The 26,308-nt window shown below is 42.1% G+C and overlaps 1 protein-coding gene across 2 annotated transcripts in view; it reads right to left on the reverse strand.

The window, feature by feature from the left end:
* Positions 1-26,308, reverse strand: part of LRP8 (LDL receptor related protein 8) — a 138,225-nt gene that overhangs the window by 31,803 nt on the left and 80,114 nt on the right. For both annotated transcript variants that reach the window (XM_072342814.1, XM_072342816.1), the window contains exons 3-4: positions 23,296-23,418; positions 2,013-2,141 (exon numbers count right to left, since the gene is read on the reverse strand). In XM_072342814.1, the coding sequence (XP_072198915.1) occupies positions 2,013-2,141; positions 23,296-23,418 (252 nt within the window). The remainder of the gene's footprint in view (positions 1-2,012; positions 2,142-23,295; positions 23,419-26,308) is intronic.

The following is a 26,308-nucleotide window of genomic DNA, read 5'->3' on the forward strand; positions in this document are numbered from 1 at the left end:
TGGCAGCCTACATGATAAGGAGCTAAGTGAAAGTCCAATTCACCTCACATGAGTTATCCAACAACCACCAGAAGATGGTTGTTTGTCCTTTGCATTTCCATTTTACAAACCTACATGTGCACTACAACTACAACAGAGCAAGGCTAGAGATGCCGAAACATCCAGAAAGGAAACACTCAGCTTTCTCTAAATCTGTTAATAGCATAATTATGCTGAAATTACGTGGCATCTAGAACATATTTAAATTCATTTTGGGGGCCACCTCAGAGCCTTGAGAAGTAGAACTTCAAAGCAAGCAGTTTCAAATGAAGGGTTTTTTTTTTTAATAAATAATAAGACTCCACTCAACAAACTCCTACTAGCGTGAGCAGCAGCACTAAATTAGTGGAGGTATCCACCAGTGTCAAACTGTTATAACTTCATTAACTCCTACTGAGGGAAAAAGAAATCTTCCTTTGCTTGCAGTTACATTTCTCTGCTGAGCTTGTCTCCAAAGCAGTTCAACAACAAAAAAGCACAAGCTACAGAAAGAACACGAAGGGTTTCATACCGATCACTACTTCTGAAAACTGCCAAAACACAATTACCTTCAAGGACAAAGGAACAGGGCACGTTACCAACTTATCACATCATAATTAATGAATTAGGAACGGTCCTTGCACAGGCACTTAATTTCATATGAATTAGGAACAGCCTATGCCTTTTCCTTGCAAGTCAACTCAAGCAGAGCTATGCTGTGTGTGCTCAGAACAAGCAGAGAACTCATCATATACACAGTAACCTGTACCTGTTTCCCCTGGACTAGAGAGTCAAGTGGAGAACTATGTCTAATCTGTACTGCATTGAATTAGTGAGTCATGTCAAAGCTTCATACTCTGTTATACAACTTCAGTGGAAAAACAACGTGGATTGTGAACTGGTCAGGCAGCACAGCTCAAAATTCAGTTTTCAGACGAAGAACCATCACTGTGTGTTTGGATGTGCTCATTCAAGCCTCTCACCAGTAATATGAATCACACAAAAAGACAGAAACAGTAACAGGAGTGAATAACTATGGGGTGATGGCAGTCACAAAGAGCAAGAGATCATTTCTTAACAGCCTTGGTGTATTTGCACAAGGAAGTTAATAATGACAAGTAATAACAATACATAACTCTAATAACACAGCAGTGATAGGAATGAGATTTTACTTCTGCACAGTAACAGACAGACTGATATTCCCTACATTCTGGTGGTCTATACAAAAACAGAGTTGGAAAATCAGCTGAGATATCAAAGGGAGCCACAAAAATGAGTCAAGAATTCATTCAGAAGAAAAATACTTGACAACAAGAAGCGCACAGAACTAAATATGTTTAGTCTATCAAAAAGACAGTTTGAGAAATGACTTGATTACACAGTGTAGGAGTTTTCACAGAGGGAATACACTGTTAAAGAGCTCTTTCATTCAGCAGAAAAAGGCCTAATGAAAGGCAAGGGCCATTGAGGGACTGAATTTAAAACTGTTACAGTAAATTGTATATCATTCTCTCTCTGTCCACTAAAATCAACAGGCCATTTACAAAGCAAAGTCCAGACTTATCTATTACATCCCAGCAGAAGCTAACATAGCCTACAGGGCTATGCTCTACAGGAGGAAGAAGGTGGCACTAAGCTGCTAAGCTATAAGAGAAAAAGGTTTGCTTTTTATATATATATATATATACACCACATTGCCTGGGTATTGAGCCCTCATAATCGTGACCAATTAACTAACTATATTCTACTACACCACAGAAGAATACTTAGTTCTCCATAGAGTTCCCTTTATTTTCTCCAGCCATCTCCAACTGCAGAATCCCTCATTCATATCTTTTTCTAAGATCCACTACTTAGCATCGCAAAGGTAGACTGAATGAATTTTGCTGACGGAAAAGTCATCCCTTTACATGCAATTTGTAATAGTCACTCCAAAGCTCTTATAGTCCTACAGGGAAACGTTGCATGTGTATTAAAGTATTTCTCTAACTCACCAGGAGCACAACCAGCCTCATCAATACCGCTTTCACAGTCCTTCTGCCCATCACATCTCCAGGACGACGGGATACATTTGTTGCTTGAGTCTCCACAGCTAATTTTTTCAGCTGGGCATACTTGTTTGGCTAGAAGAACAAAACAAAGACAAAACACAAGTTTAACACATTTCTAGACATTGCTAACACTGCACTTTTAAAGTTACTTTCATTTTGTTCGGCTCAATCCTGAGACCCGTAACGAGAAGTGAAGTCCACGGTTTTGAGGTCTGTCTGCTTACATGTTCCCTAAGAGAGATCACAGTATTTTCACATGCAAAAACAGCCTGTACCTCAATGCGTGCCTGACCCAGCCACCCTGCCTTAGGAACACAACCGTACAGCAGCACGCAAATAAAATGACCTCACCAATCCTCATCCAGTTTGGCAGGATTTGCTTATTAAACAGATCAACTCTTCTGTTCAAAACACGGGAGAACTATTTGAAAACGTATCATAGGTCTTAATAATTATAATGCTATATATGGCTGCAAGCCTGCTGAAAAGGAAGGAACTTAAATTCCAAATGAAATCTTAAATTCTGGATTAGAACTAAAAATATCTTTCACAGCACGCTACCCTGGTAAAGAAATTAATGCAAAGTCTGTCTGCTTTCCAAGTACAAGTACAAGAGCAAGAGAGGATGAACTTTACACCTTCTTTCCTCCTGCACAAGAAGGCATTCAAGGGCTCTCTTGCAGCCTCAAAGCACCAACCTCCCACTTAAAAGCAGCACCATTTAACCACAGGATTTCTCTATCAGCACCTTAGAGCCCTTCAGGATCAGATTCTAGAAGCTGTGGGCAACCAATATACCAATAGCTTTGGCAAGCTGAAAGGTTTGGAAAAGTATGGGCAGAGGACTCCTATTTATGGAAAACAATCTCTGTGTTATTCATCTCACTGACAGAGTAATTACAGGTACTTTAAAAATGTAAATCCAAGCTTGAACTTGCAGGGATGCAGTAAGAGAAGCTGCTTTGGCTCACAGTTCATCAGATCCCTTCATTTCAATGGTTTCTGCACCTAAGCATCATTGCATGGAAGCCAAGGGTCTGTAAGCATTAGCAGGTAACAGAGGATTCTGCACAATGCTCAAAGCACAGCTCTGGTGAAAACTTTTGCATTATTTCAGCAAGGTTGTTATTTTCAACCAGAGACACTGCAGCAGCGCGAGTGGACTCAACGTCAGTGTTTGTACTATGAAATGGGCTATTAGCAGCTGCAAACCAGACTTACATTTCTGTTTCTGTGCGCTGCTTACACCAACTCCAGACCTTCTGGGCTTACGTGACCAAAATATTTACTTTCTCCTTTCCTCTTCACCCTCCCAGAAAGAAAAGGGTTAGCCCCATACATAAGAGTGAGCTCAACCCTGGATATAATCTGGACCAACTTCAGCTATAGCAAGGCCTGCCTTTTCAGAAAAGCACCATTAAACAACTCGGTTGAAATGTCAGACACATCAACACCAATTTATCACAATGAACCGCAAATGCCAAGGATGGACAACAATGGTTTATTTATAAGGAGACAAGAGCAAAGAAGACAAGAAGGTTCCATTTACTCACTACCGCCAATGGCACATTCTTCTTTTTCTTTACATGAGGCTACAAAGTCTTTCACAGAACTACAGAGCCTAACTGGCGCCCCACTGTTTGCTTCCTCTTGTGCCACTGCTGTGCTTTTCAGGCTCCGGACATCATGTATATTCAAGAAAGCCCAAGAAAACAGAATTGATTTACTTTCAGAAGACCGTTTGTCAGGTTCTCACCAAACAGGTACTCTAAGAGCATACACAAAATGTAATTAAGTGGCTTCTACTGGTGGGAAACCCACAAGATTTTTCATCAACAGGCTGAAAAGAACCCCCCCTTTGTGGAAACGCATCATCTTACAGGTCTGGACAGTTTCTCAGCCTGTTCTGAAATAGCTTCCCATCCTCTCCAGACTGCCCCCTGCATTTAGCCAAGGTTCTTCAGGAAAAAAAAAAAGCCAGAAAAAACAGAGAAACTACTATACAAAAAGGGTTTAATTCATTTGGACACGCCATTTAATTGCTCCTCAAAACCTCTGCTGCTGCACTTAGTATAGACCTTAAAACTCCTACCTCCTCATTACCCCCAGCAGTGGTTTAGTTGTTCTTTGTTAAAGGAAGGTTTGGTTTTTAGCAAGGATCTCTCTCCTCAAATACCAACCTTAGATCTTCTTTTCTCATAGCTGGTAGTCCTGTCTCAGAGACATACCACGATCAGAATGTAAGTTCATACTTGCCCTACGTGTTTCCATCCCAGACAAGCAGAACTGTTAAATGAGTACTGTTCAGATGGAAGGGATCCAATGGGCACAAATTGCTTTAGGAAATTCAGGACGCAGAGTTCCCAATTCCTGGAGATTTACAGTTCAAAACAGTTTCTCAGTCATAACCTAGTGTATATACTGCATATTATATATATACGAATGTGTACTACAGTCTACAGTCACAACTGGTTAGCATCCAATACATGCCCACTGAATTTTTGGGGATGCATAAACAACATGCCAAAATCCATCTTGTGAGTCCAATTATTATCACAGCTGAAGGTGTGTGAGTTTGCTCTGTGCTGGTATTTTCCTTTGCCTGTTCTCCCTTCTATGCCACTCATCCACACATTCCCTCCTGTTCAGGACAAGCTGCCGTTGCCTTAGTATGAGCAATATCCCCTTAGCGTAAATTTGCAGTTTCTACTCAAATCAGTGCAACTGCAACCTGTACCAGGATTTCACTTGCTGACCGTAACTTACAATAGCACTCATACACAGAGTAATAGTGAAAACCTATTCTTTCTACAAAGACAGATAAAATTAACTTAAGGCCATTGCCTTCAGACTTTGAACATAAATTGCTATAAGGAACTCAGAAGAGAAATTAAGAGAAGCTGCTACAAAAACCTAACTTCAAAAGCCAAGGAATCTTTAATAGCCGTAGCAGTTGATAAACCTGATAAAAAGTTACACTGTAAGGGAAGATTTCTATGATGGTGATTTATGTTCAGAAGTTCCTGGACGAATGGAAAAGAATTTATGGAGATTAAATCCACCGCACTGCATAGTACAGACCTTACTAAGCTTGTTCTCATGTGCTTGTAATGCCAGCAATTAAATGATCACACAGTTCCTTTCCTACCTATAGAAAGGAGGGACAGAGTAGGCTAAATGGACAAAAGGTTTGGGATGCCTAGAACAGACAGCACGTACCTTGCTGTGCTGCAGGCTATCACCTTTGTGATTATCATCTGATCAGACTGAAATAATCAAAATCCCACAGTAAATTCTAATTCTTGGCCATCAAAATAAAAGCAAGGTGGCTTTTAGGAGAAAGACACGTTTCAAACACACTACAAACAACACTGATGAAGAAAGCGATTTTCAGGGGTAGCACCAAATACTTTTAACAGGTTATTAAAAACTGTGCATTGCTCAAAGAATGGGATCTTTCTATAGCGAGTTGAAAAGACAGATGGCATCAGGTTTTATAGTAACAAAACCATCAAGTTTCATGCCCTGGGACTTCAGTCATCTGCATAGGTCACGAAGGGTTTCCTTACCAAAGCTCACAGCTATCCAGGCACATTTGTGATTTGTTTTCTAATCTATCCAGGGATACCTACGATGCAAACCTGAGTCTGGCTAAAGGGAGCCTTTAAAATTTATCACAGTCCACTGTGTTCCCCCATCATTAGTGATGCGTGATGCTGTCAAGGCAGTTCTGATTCAGGAAGCTCTTAGGAGAATAAAATACTCGAAGGTAACAGCTAACCCAGCACAGAGACTGGTAGCAGCATAGCTGGGAATCAGTGAAGTTCAAACAGACATGCTTTGGGAAGAAAGAAGAGTGTCGAGGAAGAAACGACAGTCAGGAGGTTAAGGCAGCACAAGCTAGCACAGAATGGAAGTTGGCTAATTAACCCTGAGAAATACCGTTTTTCAGAGGCAAACCTTCCTGGCTCAGTGATTCCAAGGCCTTGTGAGCAAACAGATTCCTGAACTACTCTCAAACTTTCTCACGCAGCCCCACAGCTGACAAATTGATGCACTGCGCTGCAGGATGCATCTCTCTGGGCCCACAATGGCCTTGAGGAGCAGAGGTATGCAGCTGGGAACAACTGCCTTAGCCTTCCTCTGCCGACATGACTTATTAGAAGCCTTCTGTCATCTATTCAGGTACCAGCTTGGCGATGTCAGCTCTGTGCGTAAGCAGCACAGCCTAATCCCCATTATCCAGGCGCCCCATGTGCACACCAGACCCAACTCTGAAGCACTGATTTATGAAGCCTATGACCTGAATTAGCAAGGACTGTGGAAAGGGCTCTTCTCTACAGAAACACAAGCAGAAACTGTATTCTCTCAATCTGCAACAATAAAATAATGCTTCTTTCTTTACTTGTAGGCTTAAAGTTTAAATACATTGCAGCTTTATCAGCATCAACCTTCCCCACTAAAGATTCAATGACAAAATACTCCAGATTGCAGCACAGGTCGATCAATCATACCTTCCCTCTGTCCAGTTCCTCCCAGTGCATCCCACTGACTGACACCAGCACAGCCAGAGAGCACCAGGCCTGTAAACTGAAATGTAATCATGTATGTAATATAATATATATGCAAACTGTATTATGTTCACCTTCCTGGGGAGGCTCTTGCCTCCTATTCTTATCACTCAAGCAATAACAAAGAAGTTATCTGATATTCTAGTATTATCCTAAAGATAAGGATAGTTCAGTATCTGATGAACTCTTAATGAATACGCTGTTAATTGCATAACCTTCCTTCAGTACAGTAAGTCTTTCATTCATCAAGGGCACGGATTAAACATCCTCACAGCATTACAGCATCTTTATAATTAATAATATATTCTTTCCATTTCTAAATATAGCCTATAATAAGAAGATTTAAAGAATCCGAGCTGCACCTTTCACTAACAATTTGGATCAGAAGGAAACCAGCCAGTTTGTTCATACAAGGGATCCACTCTAACTGTGTTTGCTAGCTTTGCAGCAGACCCAATCCTGAAGGCAGTGCACCTGCTTCAAAGCTGGGCCCAGCTGCAAAGCCCATCAGTGGCAGGAAATGCCCTCCTATCTGCAGCACAGTGCCTTTCTATCTCAGAGGATATTTCACGCAGATCAGAGATGCACAGAAGTATCATTATGTATTAGATAACTCCTGCTTGATGAAGAATAAGTCCATGAGAACTCTGCCATCAATCTGCTTAGCAGGCAGCGAGATAATGCACTGTGCAGTCTCACCAGTTATGTCTTTCATCCATGTGACACTGAATATCCCAAGCTGGAAGGGACCATAAGGATCACCGAGACTAACTCTCTGCTCCACAAAGGAGCAGCCAAAACTAAACTCGCTCTTGGAGTTTTTTTTGGTTTTGCTGAGTAAAGACATTACCTCCAGGGCTCATAGAACAGAAAAAGGCTTTAATGATACCTACGATGGTCAGCACCAGTCCTGCTTGCCTGTAATATTCAGAGTGTGGTGCTGGGCTAGCAGGGAATGAGTGCTCCGCAAGCAGCAGTGCTGCAGCAGGCTGCAGGGAGGGAGAAACTGACACCAAATATTAGGTAATTAAAGCTAGTCTTTATCTAGTGCAGTCAGTTTGGACATTTACAGATGCTATCTACAAGGAAACATCACATCAGTGTCCTGTATGAGCTCTGGCTGACTGCAGGCCCTGTCACAGCACTTTTTGACTGCCTCTGCATGTCAATGAATGTGAGACTGGGGAAAATAAAAAGGAGAGTGTCTCTCCCTCACCTATGAACGATTTTCCCTTAAATGAACGAGGCTATTTTTGCCCTGAAAATTCCTTTGCAGTGATCTGGATTGCATGAGTAATTCCCAGACAGACTGACTGCCGGTGGCAGAGCTCAGCCTGCAGCATCTGAGCCAAATGTTTTCATGCGAAGCCATGCAGTTTCACCAAATTCTGCACCAGCTGAGACAAATTCCCACATCTGAAAGCTCTGAGACCACTAAAACCAGCCAAACGCTGGCACAGCAAAAACATGCCATTTCTACATCAACGTTTCAGTGACAGCATTTCTCTAAGACAGGTACAATTCTGATTTACAGACTTCAGTTGCTAAAGATTCCTGGACAAGTGTGTCCACTTGTTTATTTATTACTGTTGTTAAGAGCTGTATCTTATCTCTAGTCCTAGTCCTTATCTCTACCTCTCTTATCTAGTTTCAGCTTCTGTGCACAGGATCAAACCATGCTGTTTCTTGCTTGCCTAAGGAAACAACTGTGTGACGAAACCCCTCCTCTGAGCAGACAGGTGTGTATCAATAAAGACATCTCTCAAATCTCTCTTCAAAAAAAAAATCAGATACCTCCTACTAAGACATTTTCCAGCTCTGCAATTACGTGACCCTTGTAAGACAGCTCACATCCCCAATGTTCAATAACCATTTTGCTTTACGGCAGCTACCTTTGTCTTTTACCATCTCTCAGTCACCTGTTTAATTTAACACATGTTAAAGTTCAATTTAACACGTGCTATCACGCCTGAGCTATTTGCTAACCCAGTGACACCGAATTATCTTTATTTGCAAGGACCTGACCCACCTGGCAAAGGGGCAGAAGTTCACAGAAATGCAGTGTAATGCACTGAGTCTTAATGGTATGTGGCCTTTTAGCTTTTTCAACAGGAAGACTCTCTTTCTAACTTATTTAAAAGTGATTGAATGGATCTCTGCGACAAGGCTTTGCCATCTGTATGCAGGGCGCATTTGGTCTAAACCAAGCAATCTTTATGACTTTTAAGTTGGCAGTACACCTCATTTCCTATGCAGGTCAGGTATAATTTCCTATCCAGTCACCTACGACTTGAGGCAGTCTGATGTCAGAAGTTTTAGCAGCTTGCTGCACTCGCTGTGCCTAACCTTTCCAAAACCTTCCCTAACAACGACACATATTTGTCTTTATGGAGGTTTTTCCACCTGCAGGAGAGAAGACAAATGGATCTCAAGGGGAGAGGATCTAACAGTCCAAGAGCTCTGCTGGAAGACCCAAAGCACCTGCTCGGCATCACACTAACAACCAGAGAAACAAGAAGCTATCATCCCCGTCTGGTAACACCAGGGGCAGGCGATGACTGGCAAGCACTCGCCATTAATCATCCTATGCCTTGCAGAAAGGTCAGCTGCACCGCAGTGAGTCAGCTCCTTTGCAGTATGGGCATCTGTGCCACATCCCCAAAGAAAACAGATGCCAGTCTGCTAATCGGCTTTTACAAGAGGAAAGGGACAGCCTGGCAGATATTCTCATCTGTATCACAATTACAGCCTAAGCCTGGAGCAATATGAGCTTCTGATGATCCCAGGCTGAGCTGAATCAGTACATCCTTCAAACGTACAGGAAACAATCCCTTAAACGCACCCCAAATGTAACCGGAATTGATGGAAATGTCCAAAAACCTAAAGAATTCTTCATTCTGCTGGGGAAAAAGAACACTCCAAAAGTAGCCACGTGAGCTCAGCGAAATCAAACACCCATGTTTGGAATAACACCAATAACCCTACAGAAGGGTGCTCATACCAGTGTTCAAATGCACTGCTGGATTACGTCAGCCTCCTGACATCGGTTACATCAATGAAGGTATCACTGGGAGATCACACAAAAAAAGAGCCTATACATCACCCCAGCATCCAGATTCAGCACTCCTTTGAAATATCACCTACACTCAATGAACCAAAGTATAAAGAGAAATTGCAACTAAGTTTTGTGGGAATATTCAAGATGAGGATCTAATGCACACTTGGTGACATTAAATCAACAAAACAACCTGACCTGCTTTGCCCAGCCTCGTCATTACTGTCTAGGTCCGTGTCATAATATGGTTTTACCCAATGGCACATAAAAACTATGCCCTGTGCAGGAGCTCCACATTTTTAAGAGACAGATTTGTGGATCTTCTCTTTATGTGTGTTGGCACACGTCATCCATGGAATCCATAAAGCACACATCACATAGAATCACAGAATCACCAAGGTTGGAAAAGACCTAAAAGATCATCCAGTCCAACCGTTCACCTATCACCAATAGCTCCCACTAAACCATGTCCCTCAACACAACATCCAGTCATTTCAGTCGATTTAGGATGTGGGATTGGGATGTGGGACTAACATGGTTACACAAGAGCTGCATGCTACCGTTTTACCTTTTTCTCCCTCTCAGACTTCTCTGGTGTTTCCATCCAGTCCATTTTGACATCTAAGGATCTGTGGGAAAGTGGGTAAGTATGTACAGTATGGAGAAAGTCTGCAAATGTGTGGGGTTGAACTATCAAATCTTTTCTTTGGCTCAGCAGGAGAGAAAATGTGTCTTGAAAGCCTGAAACACCAGCCCCAGTTCTCAAAATATTTGATGAGCAGATAGGGATGTATTCACTCCTTCTGGGACATATGTTACACAACAGCTTCCACTGGAAGCTGTTCTACACTTTTTGGAAGAAAACATTTCTTCCAAGCCAGGAACATGGAAGATAAATGAAAACATCCAAGTGAAGGGGAAGAACATGCAGAATTGTTCCTAGGCTACGAAAAAGAACAAACTTATCTCAGAAATGTGAAATTCACAGCATGTTCATTCAATTTTTTAACATTTCAATTACTGCACACCTTTTTAGAGATCTCTATTCCACTTCATATGTGTAACTGTTTCTGTTTTGTTGTTGTTTTGTTTTTAATGATTATTTAGTTTAAATTGGCCTTTTCTAAACACAATTCTACAGCTCCAAACTATTTCCCTTTGAAACATTTTCATAGTGGTCTCCTCCCCGTTACTCAGAAATCACCACAAAGAACGCCTCATCCTTTCTTATAATATTGGTAAAGAGAAAAATTCTTCGATTTCCTTTACTAAATGCTGTGTAAATGCTGTCTCCTGAAGCCAGACTTTAAAAGCAATGACAAACATTTTATACCACGTAATGAAAATAAAACAGGCTCCCATCTCACAAAGAAAAGAGTTCTACTTGGAAGCTCCTTGTTCACTAGCCAGTGGAAGAAAATGGTCATGCAGAACTCAGGCATGAGTACACAGGTTGGTATGCATGAACAAAACACAGTGGTCACTACTAGATTAAATGAAATCCTGCACATCAGGCCTCAGAACTGAGCACAGAGCTCAGACCACCAGTAAGGTGAAGCCAGCAGTACAGCCTAGATCTGTTGCTTTATTCCACTTTTTGTTGCAATTATCCTCTGTAAGGATAATCATGCATTTCAAAAGTCTTATTGTTTACATCAGTTTGTTTACATGTTGCTCATAATGCTGACACAATATTGTTCCAACATTTCTCCTGAAAATGCCACAAACAAAATTACCAGCTCATGAAAAGTAACAAGGAAAGGTTCCAAGGTACTGGCCAAAGGACTGCAATCAGGACTGGTACCGCAACATGCAGATAACCCAAATACCTACACTCTTAGACCAACAGCAACTGGTAGTAGCGGCGGTGACCTTTAAGTTTCAGGACAACGAAGTCCATCTACAACATGGATTAGATGCAAAATCTGAGAGCACATATGGAAAGGATCAGCTGTGACTGAAGGCTGCACAGATTCCAAATGTTTCTTTTCTTTCCTACTGATGGGTTTGAAGAAGTTGTTTAAGCTCAACCCTTGTCAGAGGCTGTGCATCTCACTGCCCTCACTAAAATACTGATGCACATACACATGATATTAAAGCATGGCATTGGTCAGAATAAATTCACTCTAAAACACACACGTAACTCCACCACAGGGTAAACTCTGCTAGAAAGCAGCTGTGTGGGTCTGGGCAGATCCCCACTGGCTTCAGTAACTCAGCTAAAATGCAATTACTTAATTACAAGGAAAATGCCGAGCACTGTTAATGGGCCCATGTTTGATTTGCTTTCTAAAGCACCTCACATGCATCTTGGTGCTGAAATAATCACTGTTTGTGAAGTGCTTGGGTGGTTATCAGACAGAATTCCAATTCAGAAGGGGCTCAGAGTAGATAAGTTAAATGCAAAAAGAATTTAAAATGTGACTTTAAAGTTGACAGTATTTCTTTAATCTCTTTAAGGCAGTTTAGTTCATTTTCTAGCTTGCAAATAATGGATCAGGAATTGTTTCAGTGAGTTTCCTATCAGATAAGCAGGTAAATAATTACAGAAACAAAATGGAACTTTAATTATGAAACACAAAACCCACCCCAAAACAACCAACATACAGCAAAAATCCCAACCAGTTTCTTCTATTGTGATCTTTTAAAGCTCCTTCTTACAAATGACCATATTGTGTTAGCTGGGAAAAAAGTCATTGATGAAAACAATAAAAAGCCCTACTAGAAACTTGGACGTGGTTCTGCTTTGTGAGAAAACAAAATGCTCCATCTGGCCAGCTGAGAGATTTGAACTGCTTCTTCCAGAGCTCACTTTAATCCTTCCTCGCAAATTAATTTAATTAAATCCATTACTGTAAGGTTGGTATTTTTACATAACCTATATGAAATCTTGGTGTACTCTGATAAATCCAGAAGATTAAAAAATGTTACCTATGATATTTAATCTTGATTTCCTACTAATTATCTCCAGCTGAAGCAACTTTTCTGATTAGTATGCAGTTCCTAGGTAAGCCAGTGATGAACTACTCGTAAAAGTGAAACATCATTAATTGCATTCACAGGTATCTGATAGAGCTTCTTTTCAGTTCCTGCTCTGAAATGCAGCAGCATCATTAAACAGAGGGTAAAGGAAGTCAGACATCACGAGGAAGCCCCAGCTGGAGTTATCTCACACATCAGGCTACTCAACAGCCACCAACCCCTCCCCAGATTTCCACTTTCTCAGCAGTGTAGGTTCTCTGCAGTTGATGCCAGCCCAGGTTGGCCACGTTTGAACCAGCACTGCACGTGGGCACACCAGGTCCTTCCCTTTCTCTCTCAGGCTAATCCTGAAAGAATTTTGTACCTGGAGCATGAGGAGGAAGGAATGCTCTCAGACTGCATGCTGGGCTCCACTGACAGCCCGCTGGTTACAAACTGTGATGAAAACACAGGCTCCTCACAAGTCTCTCAACTGTGGCTGAGAGTCCAGCATAAACCCGCAGGGCTCTCTGAGCTCCTGCATCAGCAGCTGCTCTTTCATTATGCCTCTGCCCAAGCTCATTTTCCTTCTCTGGTTGACAGAGATTACTCCAGTTCTAATCAAAACAGGGAAGGAAAAGCCCCATAGAACACTAGGGGGACTAAATTATACAAAGGATAAAGGAGCCAAGCAGCACTGAGACCATATCCATCGTAAAAGAGATTATGGCTGCAAAAGTGCTTCTTATCGATAGGGAACCTACAGCCACAAAAGGTCCCCAGATGAGCAAACATAACGAAACCTGCCAAGATGAGTGATAAAATTATAGAGTGAAAAATCGTACAAGTCTCCAGCAAAATGCAACAATCCACTACAAAACATTGTTTTCCTGCTACCAGAAAACCTGCACCTTATCTACTCCCAAATGAAAAGCTTCCCCAGGTATGCTGCAAAGCTGCCACCGCATCTTGTGTCTGCTGTTACTACATGGCCTTTCTGTTCTGTCAGAGCACGGAGTATAAAAATATCTTCCAGGACTTGGTAAAAATTCACACTGTGAAGGCATTTTCTGTCACGCTCCATGTTGTGCTATCTGCAGAGTGCATGGCAGCTGAAAGGAAGCCATTCTGCAGCGCTGTGCTAACATCTGCACTGCCACCTCCTTCACCAAGACTGGGATCCAAGCTCATGCCAAATGAAGATGCTGCTTTTCCATATTAAGCTGTCAACTCCTATGAGCTGGTGAAGGTATCGACATATGAATTCCTGCTCAAAGGGGCCAACAAAGCACAAAGAACTCAGTGCAGAAAAAGCATCCAGTAGACAACCATATACTTAATCATTTTTAAATATCCTCACTCTAAAATACACTTATATGTGCAAATAGAAAGAAATTCTGAAAAGGCTCTGCTGCTATTATTGAATCTCTCCGAAGGGAACATTTCGTCTTTTACATACACACAAAGAAACCCTCACCTGTTTTCTTTTTCAGACGACGGTACAGACAGCTTAGATGGTATTTTAATTGAATTTGCTCAGGCTGTTGCACAAAAACAGCGGCGTGTAGACCTGTGGCTGAGAACAAAAGGTGCTCCCCTGCCATCCGTACCTTCCCTTCATTACACACAGCCCTGCTGGTTCATATAGCTCAGCTCCAAGTCTGACTCTCACAACATGTCTAGAGGCAGGAATTGAAATAAAAAACGTAAATTCTAGCAGAATTTAGTATGATAATTGCTATTTCACATTCTATACACAGCCGACATACCTGCTGAAACGCTCCAATTATTTTGTGTATGTGCACTTCTAAATATATGTATCATTTGACTTGATTTTAGTACAACTAGGAGAGAAACTGCTGGCTGACCAACATGTAGACACGCTTCTTGCCTCACAAGGAGAGGGAGAAGCATGGTTATGTTCATGTCATAAATGACTATTTACCACCTCAGTCACAAAACAGATTTCACAGCCTTCACACAGTGACTCAAGTCCTGCAGAACAGTACACTTAGAGAACTCCAGTGACACAGTAAGATGCCTGGTCTGGCAGCACGAGCTGGAAATAGGGTTCATGAATTGGCATTAGTGCGCTCATACAACACATACATACATGTGGGCTAACAAAGTTACTGAGCTAAAGCCTCTTGTATTTTAATACAAAGGGTTCTTAACATGGCTTACTATGGTAAAATACAAGATGGGGCGAGTTGAAATCTGTCACTCAGAATACAACTACTGCACAGTGTCCTTACTACAGGCCAGAAGCCATTGCTAAGGCAAAGAGCTGGTTGAGGCCCATGGCAGCTGTGGACTCTGCTGCACCCCAAAACCATGCAGAGCAAAGATGTGTGTGAGCCTCACACTGCAGACAGTGCTGCCAGCAATGGTGCCTCACCCTGGGCACAGCATGACTGAAAGCATTTCAGAGAACTAAAAATCTCCAGGGCAAGGTTTATGTTACATGAATTATCTACCAAAGCATGCAGAGGTTGCATATTAAACGAGTCTTAATCATGATCCTAATCCTCAAGGAAGCAGGATGGAGTATCACGAGACCCTCATTAAAACTGCCAACGAGTTCAGTGGGAGCTTGTCCTGAATGAAAACACGATCCCACAACTGTACAAGGAGAGAAAGATGGAAGAATATCTATTAAGTAAAAGGTGCAATTATGAATCAGAGCTACAGCCTACAAGAAACACACTATGACACTGAAACACAAAGAATTTAAATGTGGAAGATGATGGACAACGCCATTTCTTTTTCACTTATAATATTTTCCTCACACCATAATTCACCCATTCAAGAAAGGGCAGGAGGTTTCTTTCTGCACAACTACAGCACAATGCTGCTTCACTCGGTTGCCAACGTATTTCAGTTTTCAAGCCATGACTTGCTTTTGATTCCCAGAAATTATTTTAGCCAACAGCTATTTTAAAAATCAGGCAACGTGAATTTCAGAACACAAGCAGGAAGGGAACGGAAAGAAAGAAAATCATTAGGCTGTGAGAAGCTGCTTGAGTGTTTTTAAAAGCCTCTTCAGTTTTTACTAGTTCAATACTGATGGGCTTCCAAATAACTACACACAAGGCCTTCATACGCTCAACCTTCACTTTCTCTCTCACTGAAGTAACTGCAAGATTAACAGCAGCCATAAAAGGCAGCAACAAGCCCTTTTATGACTGTTCCTGTTTATGAACTGCATGAACACATTAGACCGATAGGAAAAATATTTAATGCCAACATTTAAATATTTGCAACAGTCAACTCACACAGCTCAGAGCTGACCTGGAGCATCCCTGGAGGTGTTCAAGGCCAGGCTGGATGGGATCCTGGGCAGCCTGGTCTAGTATTAGATATGGAGGCTGGTGGCCCTGCATGTGGCAGGGGGTTGGAGCTTGATGATCCTTGAGGTCCCTTCCAACACAGGCCATTCTATGATTCTCTGACCTGAGACATACGAGCACTGCAAATGCCGAATCTTGCAAAGCTACACGAGAAAGTGACTTTCTTACAAGATTATACCACTTAATAAAAGAACAAAAAAACATGAGAGAAGATCCAACAGATAACTTCTATTGGTTTTCCTATTGGTCTGGAATCTCTGAAAAGGTCACTTTTGAAACTCAAGCTCTATCCACCTTCCCTTGAAGGAAAAATAGGTTTAGGAGGGTATTACTTCAAAGTTTTTAGCACTGGTAGAACTGAAGCACAATCATTGCATACCCTAAATTAACTTACATCTCTAGGTAAGTAAAATGCTGAGACCACCAAAGCCATGGAAATCATCAAAAAGGAGATGTAATTCACTGCCCAACAGCCACAGATAAAGTTATCCTGCTACTAAGGATAAACAGCTAGGCTTTGAGTTTGCTGAATTTGCTTTGATGTAAAAGGATAATTTCATGCTTCAATAAAAGGAACAGGATGCAAGAAAAGCTAGATTAGGTTTCTCATCTTGTCAAAGATTTCTTGTGTTAGTACCTACCATTTTGTGTCCTTTGGGATACTGAGGTCAATTTGGGGTTGTTCAACAAGGACCCACTTGGACTCACTCAGATGAGCTACAGTGATGAAGGAACCAGAACCACTTGTGAAGGAGATATACACTGTCTGAGATGACTTAAGTAGAAATGTTTATGAGCATTTCAAGAGTTACATATAAGAGTTACATGTACTTTGGATAAAAATAGACTTTTAGAAAACTTTACTAGACCGAAAGATACGCTCTGTAGGGAACTACTGGTCTTCTAACCAGCCCTGACAAGTCTCATCCATCTCCAGAGTATTGCTCATGTGTTCATCGAGCAGAAATCTTAAGAGTCCAAAACACTTCGTAAGTAGACCTGGAAGCAGCATACAAAAGATATAGAATGCTTTTTATATTATATTTTGGATGTGATAAGGCTTTGACAGAGGTTAGTGGCATCTCCACCTTCTGTACCTTATGCTATATTTGTTCACAGATGCAGTGGAAACCTCAGCTGCTGCAATGCTCCCAAGGGTCCACCACAACTGTGGCAGCCCAGTAACCAAACCATAGAAGCTGCAGGATTTTGTGCTGGCAATAGACAGTTCGTGTAATGGGAGTGCTGTAAAAATCAACACTCGTACACCTGACACTAACCTTACCTCACTTGATTCCCTGCATGAACCCACAACAAATTCATCCAACAGAACAGCCTTTCTTTATTCCTCTGCACATACAATTCCCCACCAACACAGCACAATATAAACGAGAAGATCTGCTCTTGATGTTGGGGAAAATAAAAATCCTTTCTGTTTCTGCCCCAGGTTCTAAAACGTGGCATCTGGCGGTGCCTGGATGATTTGACCTACTTTGTTTGTGGTGGCTTTTTCTTTTTATTCCCCTCCTCCTCCCATTTTCAGTGGCCCAGTGTACATGATGGCCTGAGCGAGACAGTCCACCCTTCTTCAAGATAAATGAATTCTCCAAGGGCAGGAACAGTCTATTAAGTCGCTTTCCAGAAAAGCACAGTAATGTAACCAAACTCAGTCAGACGTGCACGAGACGTAGATCAAAGATGAATAATATGGAAATAATTTCCTTTGGGGTAAATGGGAAGCCAGGAGAGGGCTGTGCATCTGGGGGTGAGCAATACCGTCAGCAGTACTAACAATTGCAGAATTAATGCTTTTGTGCAACTTAATAGCAAACGAGGACAATTAAACTCTCACCAGTATTACAGGAGATCAGCATACATAGCAGCAGCACATGAAGTGCCCAGGATCGTGGAAAATACCCATTAAAAATAAAACTGTCAAGTTTGGATACATCTCCCCGAATGACACGTACTTCGAAATAAGGACTGCATGAACTGAAACTGTATTTCAAACCAACATTCACAGATTTCATTTTACATTCCATTTCCATTTAAAAAAATAAATCTATTTCCAGGACCGCTGCTTATTAAACCTGCCCTATTAAACCATTCCTTATTACATGCAGCATGAATTCAGGCCTCCTTTTTTCTCTCTCATAACAACCTCCTGCACCATTTCATATAATAAGTTCTGCTCTTAACTAGGAGGATGTCACATATCTGATAAAGAAATAAGAAATGGTGAGTTTCTGCTGCCTGCGTTCCTTGATCTCATTATATATACGATGTCCCTAGGCAAGAGTTTGCCAGCTCAGATCTTTACTTGCTCTATCCCTTTAATTTATGTTCCCATCCTTGCTGCTACTGTTTGCTAGCATTTGTTTTTATTTTTCTCTAGAGATTTTTATTTTTCATTAAATAACCAAATCCAGAAGAAAATTTAAAAGTTTTGCCTGTAAAAAAGCCACATGATTCTGTATCTGTGTTGGAACAGCACCGGGTGGTTGACATCCATTTTGACAGAGGAGGAATGACTACCATTCCCCCTTCCTCAGCTTCCAAAAACTGGGTGGTAAAATAGCAAGGAATCTCTGATGTTTAAGTAAAGCCTGTGCAGCACATGCCACCAGCTCAAGACAGGCACTGAGTTGGCTGCTGTTAGCGAGAGCGATGCAGAAGAGGTCTGGGGCTCCTCAGCTGGATGGTTTGTGGGGCCCTACCATAGATCTCCTTGCAGCCAGCATAGGCACGTTGCTACATAACCTAGTAGCAAACAATTATAAGATCCTCAGGTGAACGAGCTGACTCGAAGGTCAAAAACATTTTCTGTATCTCAAAATGGGTTCTGGTGAGGTATGTGGGAATCAGGGGTGCCTGGCTGACAGAGGCACTAACTCTGCTCCCACTGCTTCTAGACATTCTGTTCTCCTTTTTCATTATTTGTGGGACACCCCTTGCATACATTTTCGAGTCAAAGCACCTTCCAATGATGGCAGTTTTGCACCCACTGCAGGCTTTGCCTCACCCGTAGGTAGACAGCAGCAGAACTGGCTCACGTCAGACAAAGGGTAAGCCTATATCTCCCCAGGCTGCTCTCCCAGCAGGCATCCTTCAAGGCCTAAGTGGTTCATTTGCTTTACATACGTGCAGACAACCTTTCCTGAACAGAGACCTCCTGAACCTAAAAATGCTTTGCCAAGGGAGATGAGGCTGGAGCATGACATGTCAGAGCATTAACGCTTCCCCTTCTCCATCAGCACTGCAGTGCAGCACAGATAAATGGTATTTCTTTGTTCCATCTCACCCAGCATCCCATTTCTTCTCATTTATTAAGCATCTCAAAATAACTTTCTTCCCTTCAACATTAAATTCCTCCTCCTCCTCCCTCCCCCAGCCTCATTCAACCCAACTTCTTTAAATCATGCATTCTGTCCCTCCTGCCCTCTGTGGATAGCATTAATTTTTTGAGTTTGCATGGCTTTGCTTCCCCTGATTTAGGGGCTCACTCTACTTCCATGCAAAAACAAACTAAGCCAAAATAAAACAATCCCCTTCCCCCATCACTGCATCTGACGATTACTTCATAGAGAAAACAGATCCAGCCCACAATATCTGCCCGAATTGATCAGCTTACAGAAGAGGGATACACTTATTTTGGAAACTTTAATATAGAATAAATGAGACCAAATAAACTCAGCTACCAAATAATAGCACTGAAGAACTGACAGATGGCAGAACACTGAGGTTTAGTGATGCTATTTGCCTGCTACATGAATAATTCTCTTGGACAAACCTAAGGGTGTAAGAGTATCTTTAGATCAAGGATTTAGCTCAAAGAAAAGAAGAAATACAAGCAGCTGCTTCTTCATAATAACTCATTTTCAAACCAGATGCCTGAATAACCATCTTATCCTTGCTCATGCCAGATGCAACAGCGAGAAGCCCTACAGATTCTAACAGTTGGGAACTCCACCTCCATATCTCAAACAGACTATAGACAGTGTCCCAGTGTTACGTTAGTCGAGGAACAGCTCTGGAACCTGGCAGAGATGCTGGTAATTATGTGGCCTGTCTGAAAGCAATTGATTTTATAACGTAGTTTGATCTTGCCAGAGGTGAGAAATCTCCATTTCCCATCCCATCTCTTCCCTTGGGAAGCCCCACAATGCATTCTCCTCCAAAGGGCTGTGCTGCACTTTTTACACAGAAAAGTGAGACAGCCATAGCGGCCTGCAGTTACTTCTCAACTAAAAAGAGGAAAACAACAAACCAAACAACCAAGGACTGCTGGGAGAGACCTTCTAGGAAAAGTCTTACAGGATGTCCCACTACACATTTTGACTCTCACTAGATTTTCTATCTGTGATTACAGCCTTTCCCTTGTCCTGGTATGGCATTTACACATACAAAGACTTTGGGCTTTTACTATGGGGGTACACATTAAAAGCAAAGCACAATGCTCCAGTTTTTTGTTTATCCATCTGCCAGGTTTATCACCCACTGCTGCCTTGACGAGTGGCAATAGGAAGAGCTACAAGCATATGTGAATTAATCCCACAACCAGGACAGTGCTTATGCATTATCGGGCTGGTTCTGGCTCCTTAAGAGCAGATCGGATCAGCCATTGAGATGACACATACTTTGACAAGGATACAAAACATCTGGGAAGAATGGCCTTACCATGCAAATTAAAGCCTATAACTATCAACAGCCCTGAGATTAAAACTACTTGATCTTCATCTGATTAAGTGTGAACCTCGGATCTCAATAATCCCATAAAAGAAGTAAAGTTCCAAAATTCTACTTGCAGATATTTTTAAGATTAGAAGGCAAGCTTTGAACTGGTACGGAAAGAAACATCAACTTGTCTGGAGAGCCAGCCACAAGTCAGGCATAAACTTGTATTGAGCATCCTGTAAACTTTGAGATATGAAGATCTTGCATCTACCACACAAACTTGTAACAAAAGTTAAACACATTGTGCTCAGACAGCTATACACTGCCATGAGAAAGAATGGAATTAAAACTAGCCTTAACAAGGCACTCCAGCAGTGCAGCCAGCTACACGGTACCAAGGCACGAATCAGAGCAGTTCAACGTGTGCTGGAGGCCCTGCTATGATAAAAGTCACCTTTATCTTCTGTTGTTGGAAGCTGGGATTGTGGCTCAGGACCACCCTGATCCAGACGTGAAAAATATGCAACAACAAAGTCCTAAGAGGACTCTTTACCTGAAACAGAGAAGACTAAAGCATCAGAAGCTTCTGGTTTCAACAGAGAAAAGCACTCACTCATGCAAATTCCCTCTGGAAGCCAAGAGACCTTTCCTGACTGACAGACACGGACGTTATCTTCTGCGAATAGAAACACTGCAGTTATAGGCTATAATTACATGCCACAGTCTCTGACCTGTTTTCAAAACTCTTGTACTAAAAATAAGAAAAAAGGCCAAATCAAGAATTAGTCCATACAGGCACTGCCACAATGAATTCCTGATTGACCTGTCACAGAACACTACACAACTGGAACAGATTTCTGCCTGCGTCAAGGTGACACTGGCCCACTCCCATTAGCAGCAGGGAGACGTTTCAAGGGCCATTATTTGCCTGATACTATCTGAACAGAAGAACCACTGCAGAAATGCAGACTTTGGTTTCTTAGTAGGTTTCAAGCAGAAAATCACACTAAACTGAACAAATGACTTTCCTCTCAGGATGGCAGCCCCGCATTGTACCAATCAAAGGCTCAGGTCAAGCATCCTTTACAATACTTAAGTTTTAAAGATGATTTCCCCAGAGAAATAACGTAAGTGGGAAAAATGGGAGGAATGGAAGATGATCAAGAAAAATCACCAGGGAACTAAGAGCTGCATGGTCTGTACCCTCACCATGCTATGGCCTCTGCCAAGAGATTTACAGACAGCAGCACCAGGGAATGGAGCTGCTTAGTTATGCAGCCCCCCTCCACACAATCAGGTAGCGGAAGGAGCATTAATAAGATAGCTTTTGACTAAGGCGGATGCAGGGTGAAAGACCAACACTTATAGTACATAAATATGCTAATGTACTCACTGAAGTCATTTTTTGTGTAGCCAGTATATGGCTGCAAAAAACATTCCATTCATCTTATGCAAAAGATAAGCTTATTTATCTTTCTTAATTAGGGAGGGAGAAGGTAGAACAGGTACTAGGATTAAAAATAAAAGCATGGTTATTTGTGAAGCCCTCTACGTGCCAATAAAACACTTCCTCCAGCACTGCTTCTTACTCATGGGAATATATTTGTGAAGTACATGACTGGAAATTCAATAGAATGGCTTGTATAAGTTTCTTGGTCTGCCCAAGAAGAAATCTGCAGATGTAAGCAAGCTAGTGCTTTCATTACAGTGTTCCTGGGATTTCCTTCAGCTCAGCAGCAGACCTTCACAGTTCCGTACTAACAGAGCATGGACAGAGGTCCTCAAAGAGCAAAAAGATTATGCGCACTGCATGGAAATCAAGCATGGTTTTTTACTGACTGAATCAATACATTTTTCAAAGGTGCTGTCTGCACTAAATATCTCAGCTTTAGTTACTTCACATTACCCATCTTTTGTCTGTTACCTTCTTCCTCACTTTTTCTCCAAGGCAAAGATTAAAATAAGAAATAATAACACTGAGAATGTCCTAGGAACTGCAAAGCTCAGCTGCAGTGACAGAAGTGCTGTTTGCAGCGATGAATCCTAAGATGCTACCCCATGCAAAATGCTGCACATTGCAGTTTCCAAAGGCCTGACCCCAGGTGCACAGATTTCATAGTGCTTGATTCAGACTTTACACGATTGCTGGTGCAGCCCCAACAGACTTGTAAGCCTGTACTCCAGGGAGCAATGGTACACCTTGTGGGTGTGGGACTAAATAATAGCTTCTGATTCACCTTGGACTCCTGCTTCTTAAAAGCATTCTCTTTCGTGAGAAGACTGATCAGGAATCTGAGTGCAGCACTGCTGATCACGAGCCCTGAAACTACACAAAATGCAACAGTGCTAGAAACGTTTCCATTTGCATTACAGACAGAAATACACCTCGTATAGTTCTATCAGTATCACTATCTGGAAAACTGGTATACTGGAACATTTGGAAGCCATCTGATTCAAGTGACCCGAATCTTTTGTACGTTTAATTTCTGTTACAACAAAAGCTTAAGTTTAAACATTATCCCGTGAGTGTTAAGAATAACACCTTCCATTTCTTAACACTCCGTGCTTTGACGAGACGACATGTCTGAGAAACACCACTTGTCTGTGCTACTCACTGCATGCTGCTTCTGATTCATCTGACCCATCAGAACATTCTTCTTCGCCGTCACACTTCCACCTATCTGGGATGCAGTGGCCGTTGTCACAAGCGAAATCCGACTCAGCACAAGTTTTCTTTGCTGCAGGAAATAAAAAGACAAACAAAACTGGATGTGAACACAAGCAGAGCAGATCACCTTCACTGCATCCAATCTCACAAAGGACAATATTGATTTCCCCACGTCAAGAGAATTCATCCTACATTCAACATTGCTTCCCCATGACAGAATCGCACAGGTATCACGGATGGGTGTTCCTTTACTCTAAAATACTCTTATTCCTCAATTATTCAAAATGAATCTGCTCTTTTATATTTTATTCCAGACAGTCAAAAATAAAAACTAAAATACAGGGCTGCTCTTTATGAAAATGAGAATCTGGGTTTTTTACTACAAAATGCTGCTGCCTACACAGAACTGAAAGTGTGCTGCGTGATTTACAGACAGGTAAGACAAACAAGTCTCGCCTTTGGAGTACTACGATCTAACAATGTTTTTATCTACGCAGACTATTCATGGCTTTTTTTAGCACATCTGTCACCATATTAGATGATCATAAAGCACTCCTCCAGACAATAAACATCATTTCATTAAATGTCAACCACTCAACACTCTTTGCTTTGCTTGCATTAATCTAGGGCTTGAAAAAGATGCAAGGCAGGAGCTCAAGCAATTAACGGGTCTATTCCACTGTGCTGGTGGTGCAGCACACTCAGTGCCCTTAATACACATCAGCATTATTCCACTGCAGCAGAAAGAAAGCAAACTACGTTCTGGCCTGTTCGGTCCTTGGCCTCAGTGTGTACATGATCACCAGTCACTGCCTTTTCCAATGGTGTGGCTTTTCTGCAAGGAATCCAGCTGAAGAGCGGTTCAGCTGACTAACCAATTCATATAGCAGGTGGTGGCAGGGAGATTTGTTTCTTCCCTTCTGCAAAGCTGCTCACAACCTAATAGGATCACAGGAAAATACAAGCAGTAAAGGACACCTGGAGGCCACATCCAGCCTGCGCCCCAATACCAGGCCAGCCCTGAGGTCAGACCAGGTTACTCATGGCTTCACACACTCTGGTCCTAACAACCCAATGTCAGGATGGAGACAGCATGGCCTCCCTGTGCAATCTGCTCCACTGCTTTCCTGATCCCACACAGAGGCTCCGTGCTTGGTACCTACTCCTCAGTGTAAGTCATATGTACACATCATGGTTTCATCAGCAGACACTTTCAAAGCATTAAACACAACAATTTACCCTCCAGGGCTTGATCTGACTTTTTTCTTATTTTTTCTTACACAAGCACAGGCTTACAAGCCCGTGACCTATGCAGGTTGTTGCTGCATGAGGTACTGGGGATGCTGCCATGGCAGAAACCAAGCATTCACATTCTAACGTGAGACAAGCGTCAAGCAGGAAAACACCACAAAACACCACTAAACAGCTGCACATTCTCTCAGGATGCACTTCACAAAGAGAATATGCATTTACTCCCCCCTTCCACTGCTAAATGAACCATGTTCTGAATCAAACGGACAATTTGCCCTTCAGTCATTTAGAACCAAATACTATGAACAAATACAGAGAAAAACCATAGAGGCCAACTGTTTTACAAGAGACCAACTGTTTTACAAGAGACCAGTGATAGCAGAAACCCAGTCTGATCTTCCAAGGATGCTGCACATCCATTATCAGAGGGAACAGACCTGCTCCTCAACACTTGCGCAGCTGGCTATCATGGGTCACTTCTGATGTATTTATTACATCAGATTAACTAAACTAAGCTTGCATGTAATGGTCAGAAGCTCATACCAAATGCTGATGGGATACGAGTGCATAAGCAAAGTCACAGCATTCCCCTGCCCGCTGCCAGGCTGGAGCTCAGCAGTTGCTGTTAAAACAACTGTATTTTTCCTGAAAGCAGTGACAATTTAACACTGGAGACATGAGATGCTTCATTTTAAAAACATGTTTAGTTTAATACAAGCTCTCTCAGCACCATCATGTCTTGCCTCCATCAGAAATCTCTGGTCCTTGGCTCTTTCCCAAAAGACCCAGACTGTAACCCAGCTACCTTTCCACCTCCACCCGACCCTCTCTTTCTCCATCAGTCTGACACTCCGACCACTTATTTCCAGGAGACGCAGACACAAGCCAGGGGTCAGCAACAGACAGGAGCGTAGCAGGCAGCCCTCCCACCTACAGCACGGCCAGCCTGCTCACAAGCAGATGGTGGCACTGATTGCTTTGTTCCCCCGACACTGCTCTTGGGCAGCACAATTAATAGATTGCCAGGATTCACAAAAGGAAGAGAAACGCATTACTGACATTCACAGAGCATCCTTTGAGGGTGTTAATGTGCTCCCTGAGCAGAGCCCCTCTTTGCAAGGCAAAGCTGTACTCAACCACCCAGCAGCAGAAAAAGGGGTCCCTGCCCACACGCCCACCCAAAGGTCCCACAGGCCCCTGCCTGATACATCAGCAAGATAAAAGCACATTTGGTCCTTTGTTTCAAACTAACCTAACTAATCACTTCAAGCAGCAGGCTAAGGGGAAGAAGCCCTTAGACCATTCTATGATTATCATATTTACATCTACCATTTCTGACTTTGCTGCTTTTTATTATTTATATTTTTAATAATGTATTGTTATTATCCAACACGTTGGGTCATGGCTCTGCAGAACGCCTTAATTAAAGTATACTCTGCTTCGTGTTGCAAACAGCAGCCTGAATTATTCAAACTGCAAGAATACTGAAGTCCTGTCATTTCTCACCACTAACACAAGACTGGAATCACTTTGTTTTCAACCACGCTCCCCTTCTGGCACTCAATCCTCGTGTCTCTGCAATCACAGCACAGGCAGGGAGCAGTTAATTAATATATCAGCTCTGTCATTTTCCTCCTTTTCTTTTTCAAGTCCAATAACCTCTTCTATTAATATCCCGTGTTATACACCTTTCTTCCATCAATTCTCTA

Source organism: Excalfactoria chinensis, chromosome 8 (assembly GCF_039878825.1).
Source record: "Excalfactoria chinensis isolate bCotChi1 chromosome 8, bCotChi1.hap2, whole genome shotgun sequence".
In the NCBI taxonomy this organism is placed as follows: Eukaryota; Metazoa; Chordata; class Aves; order Galliformes; family Phasianidae; genus Excalfactoria; species Excalfactoria chinensis.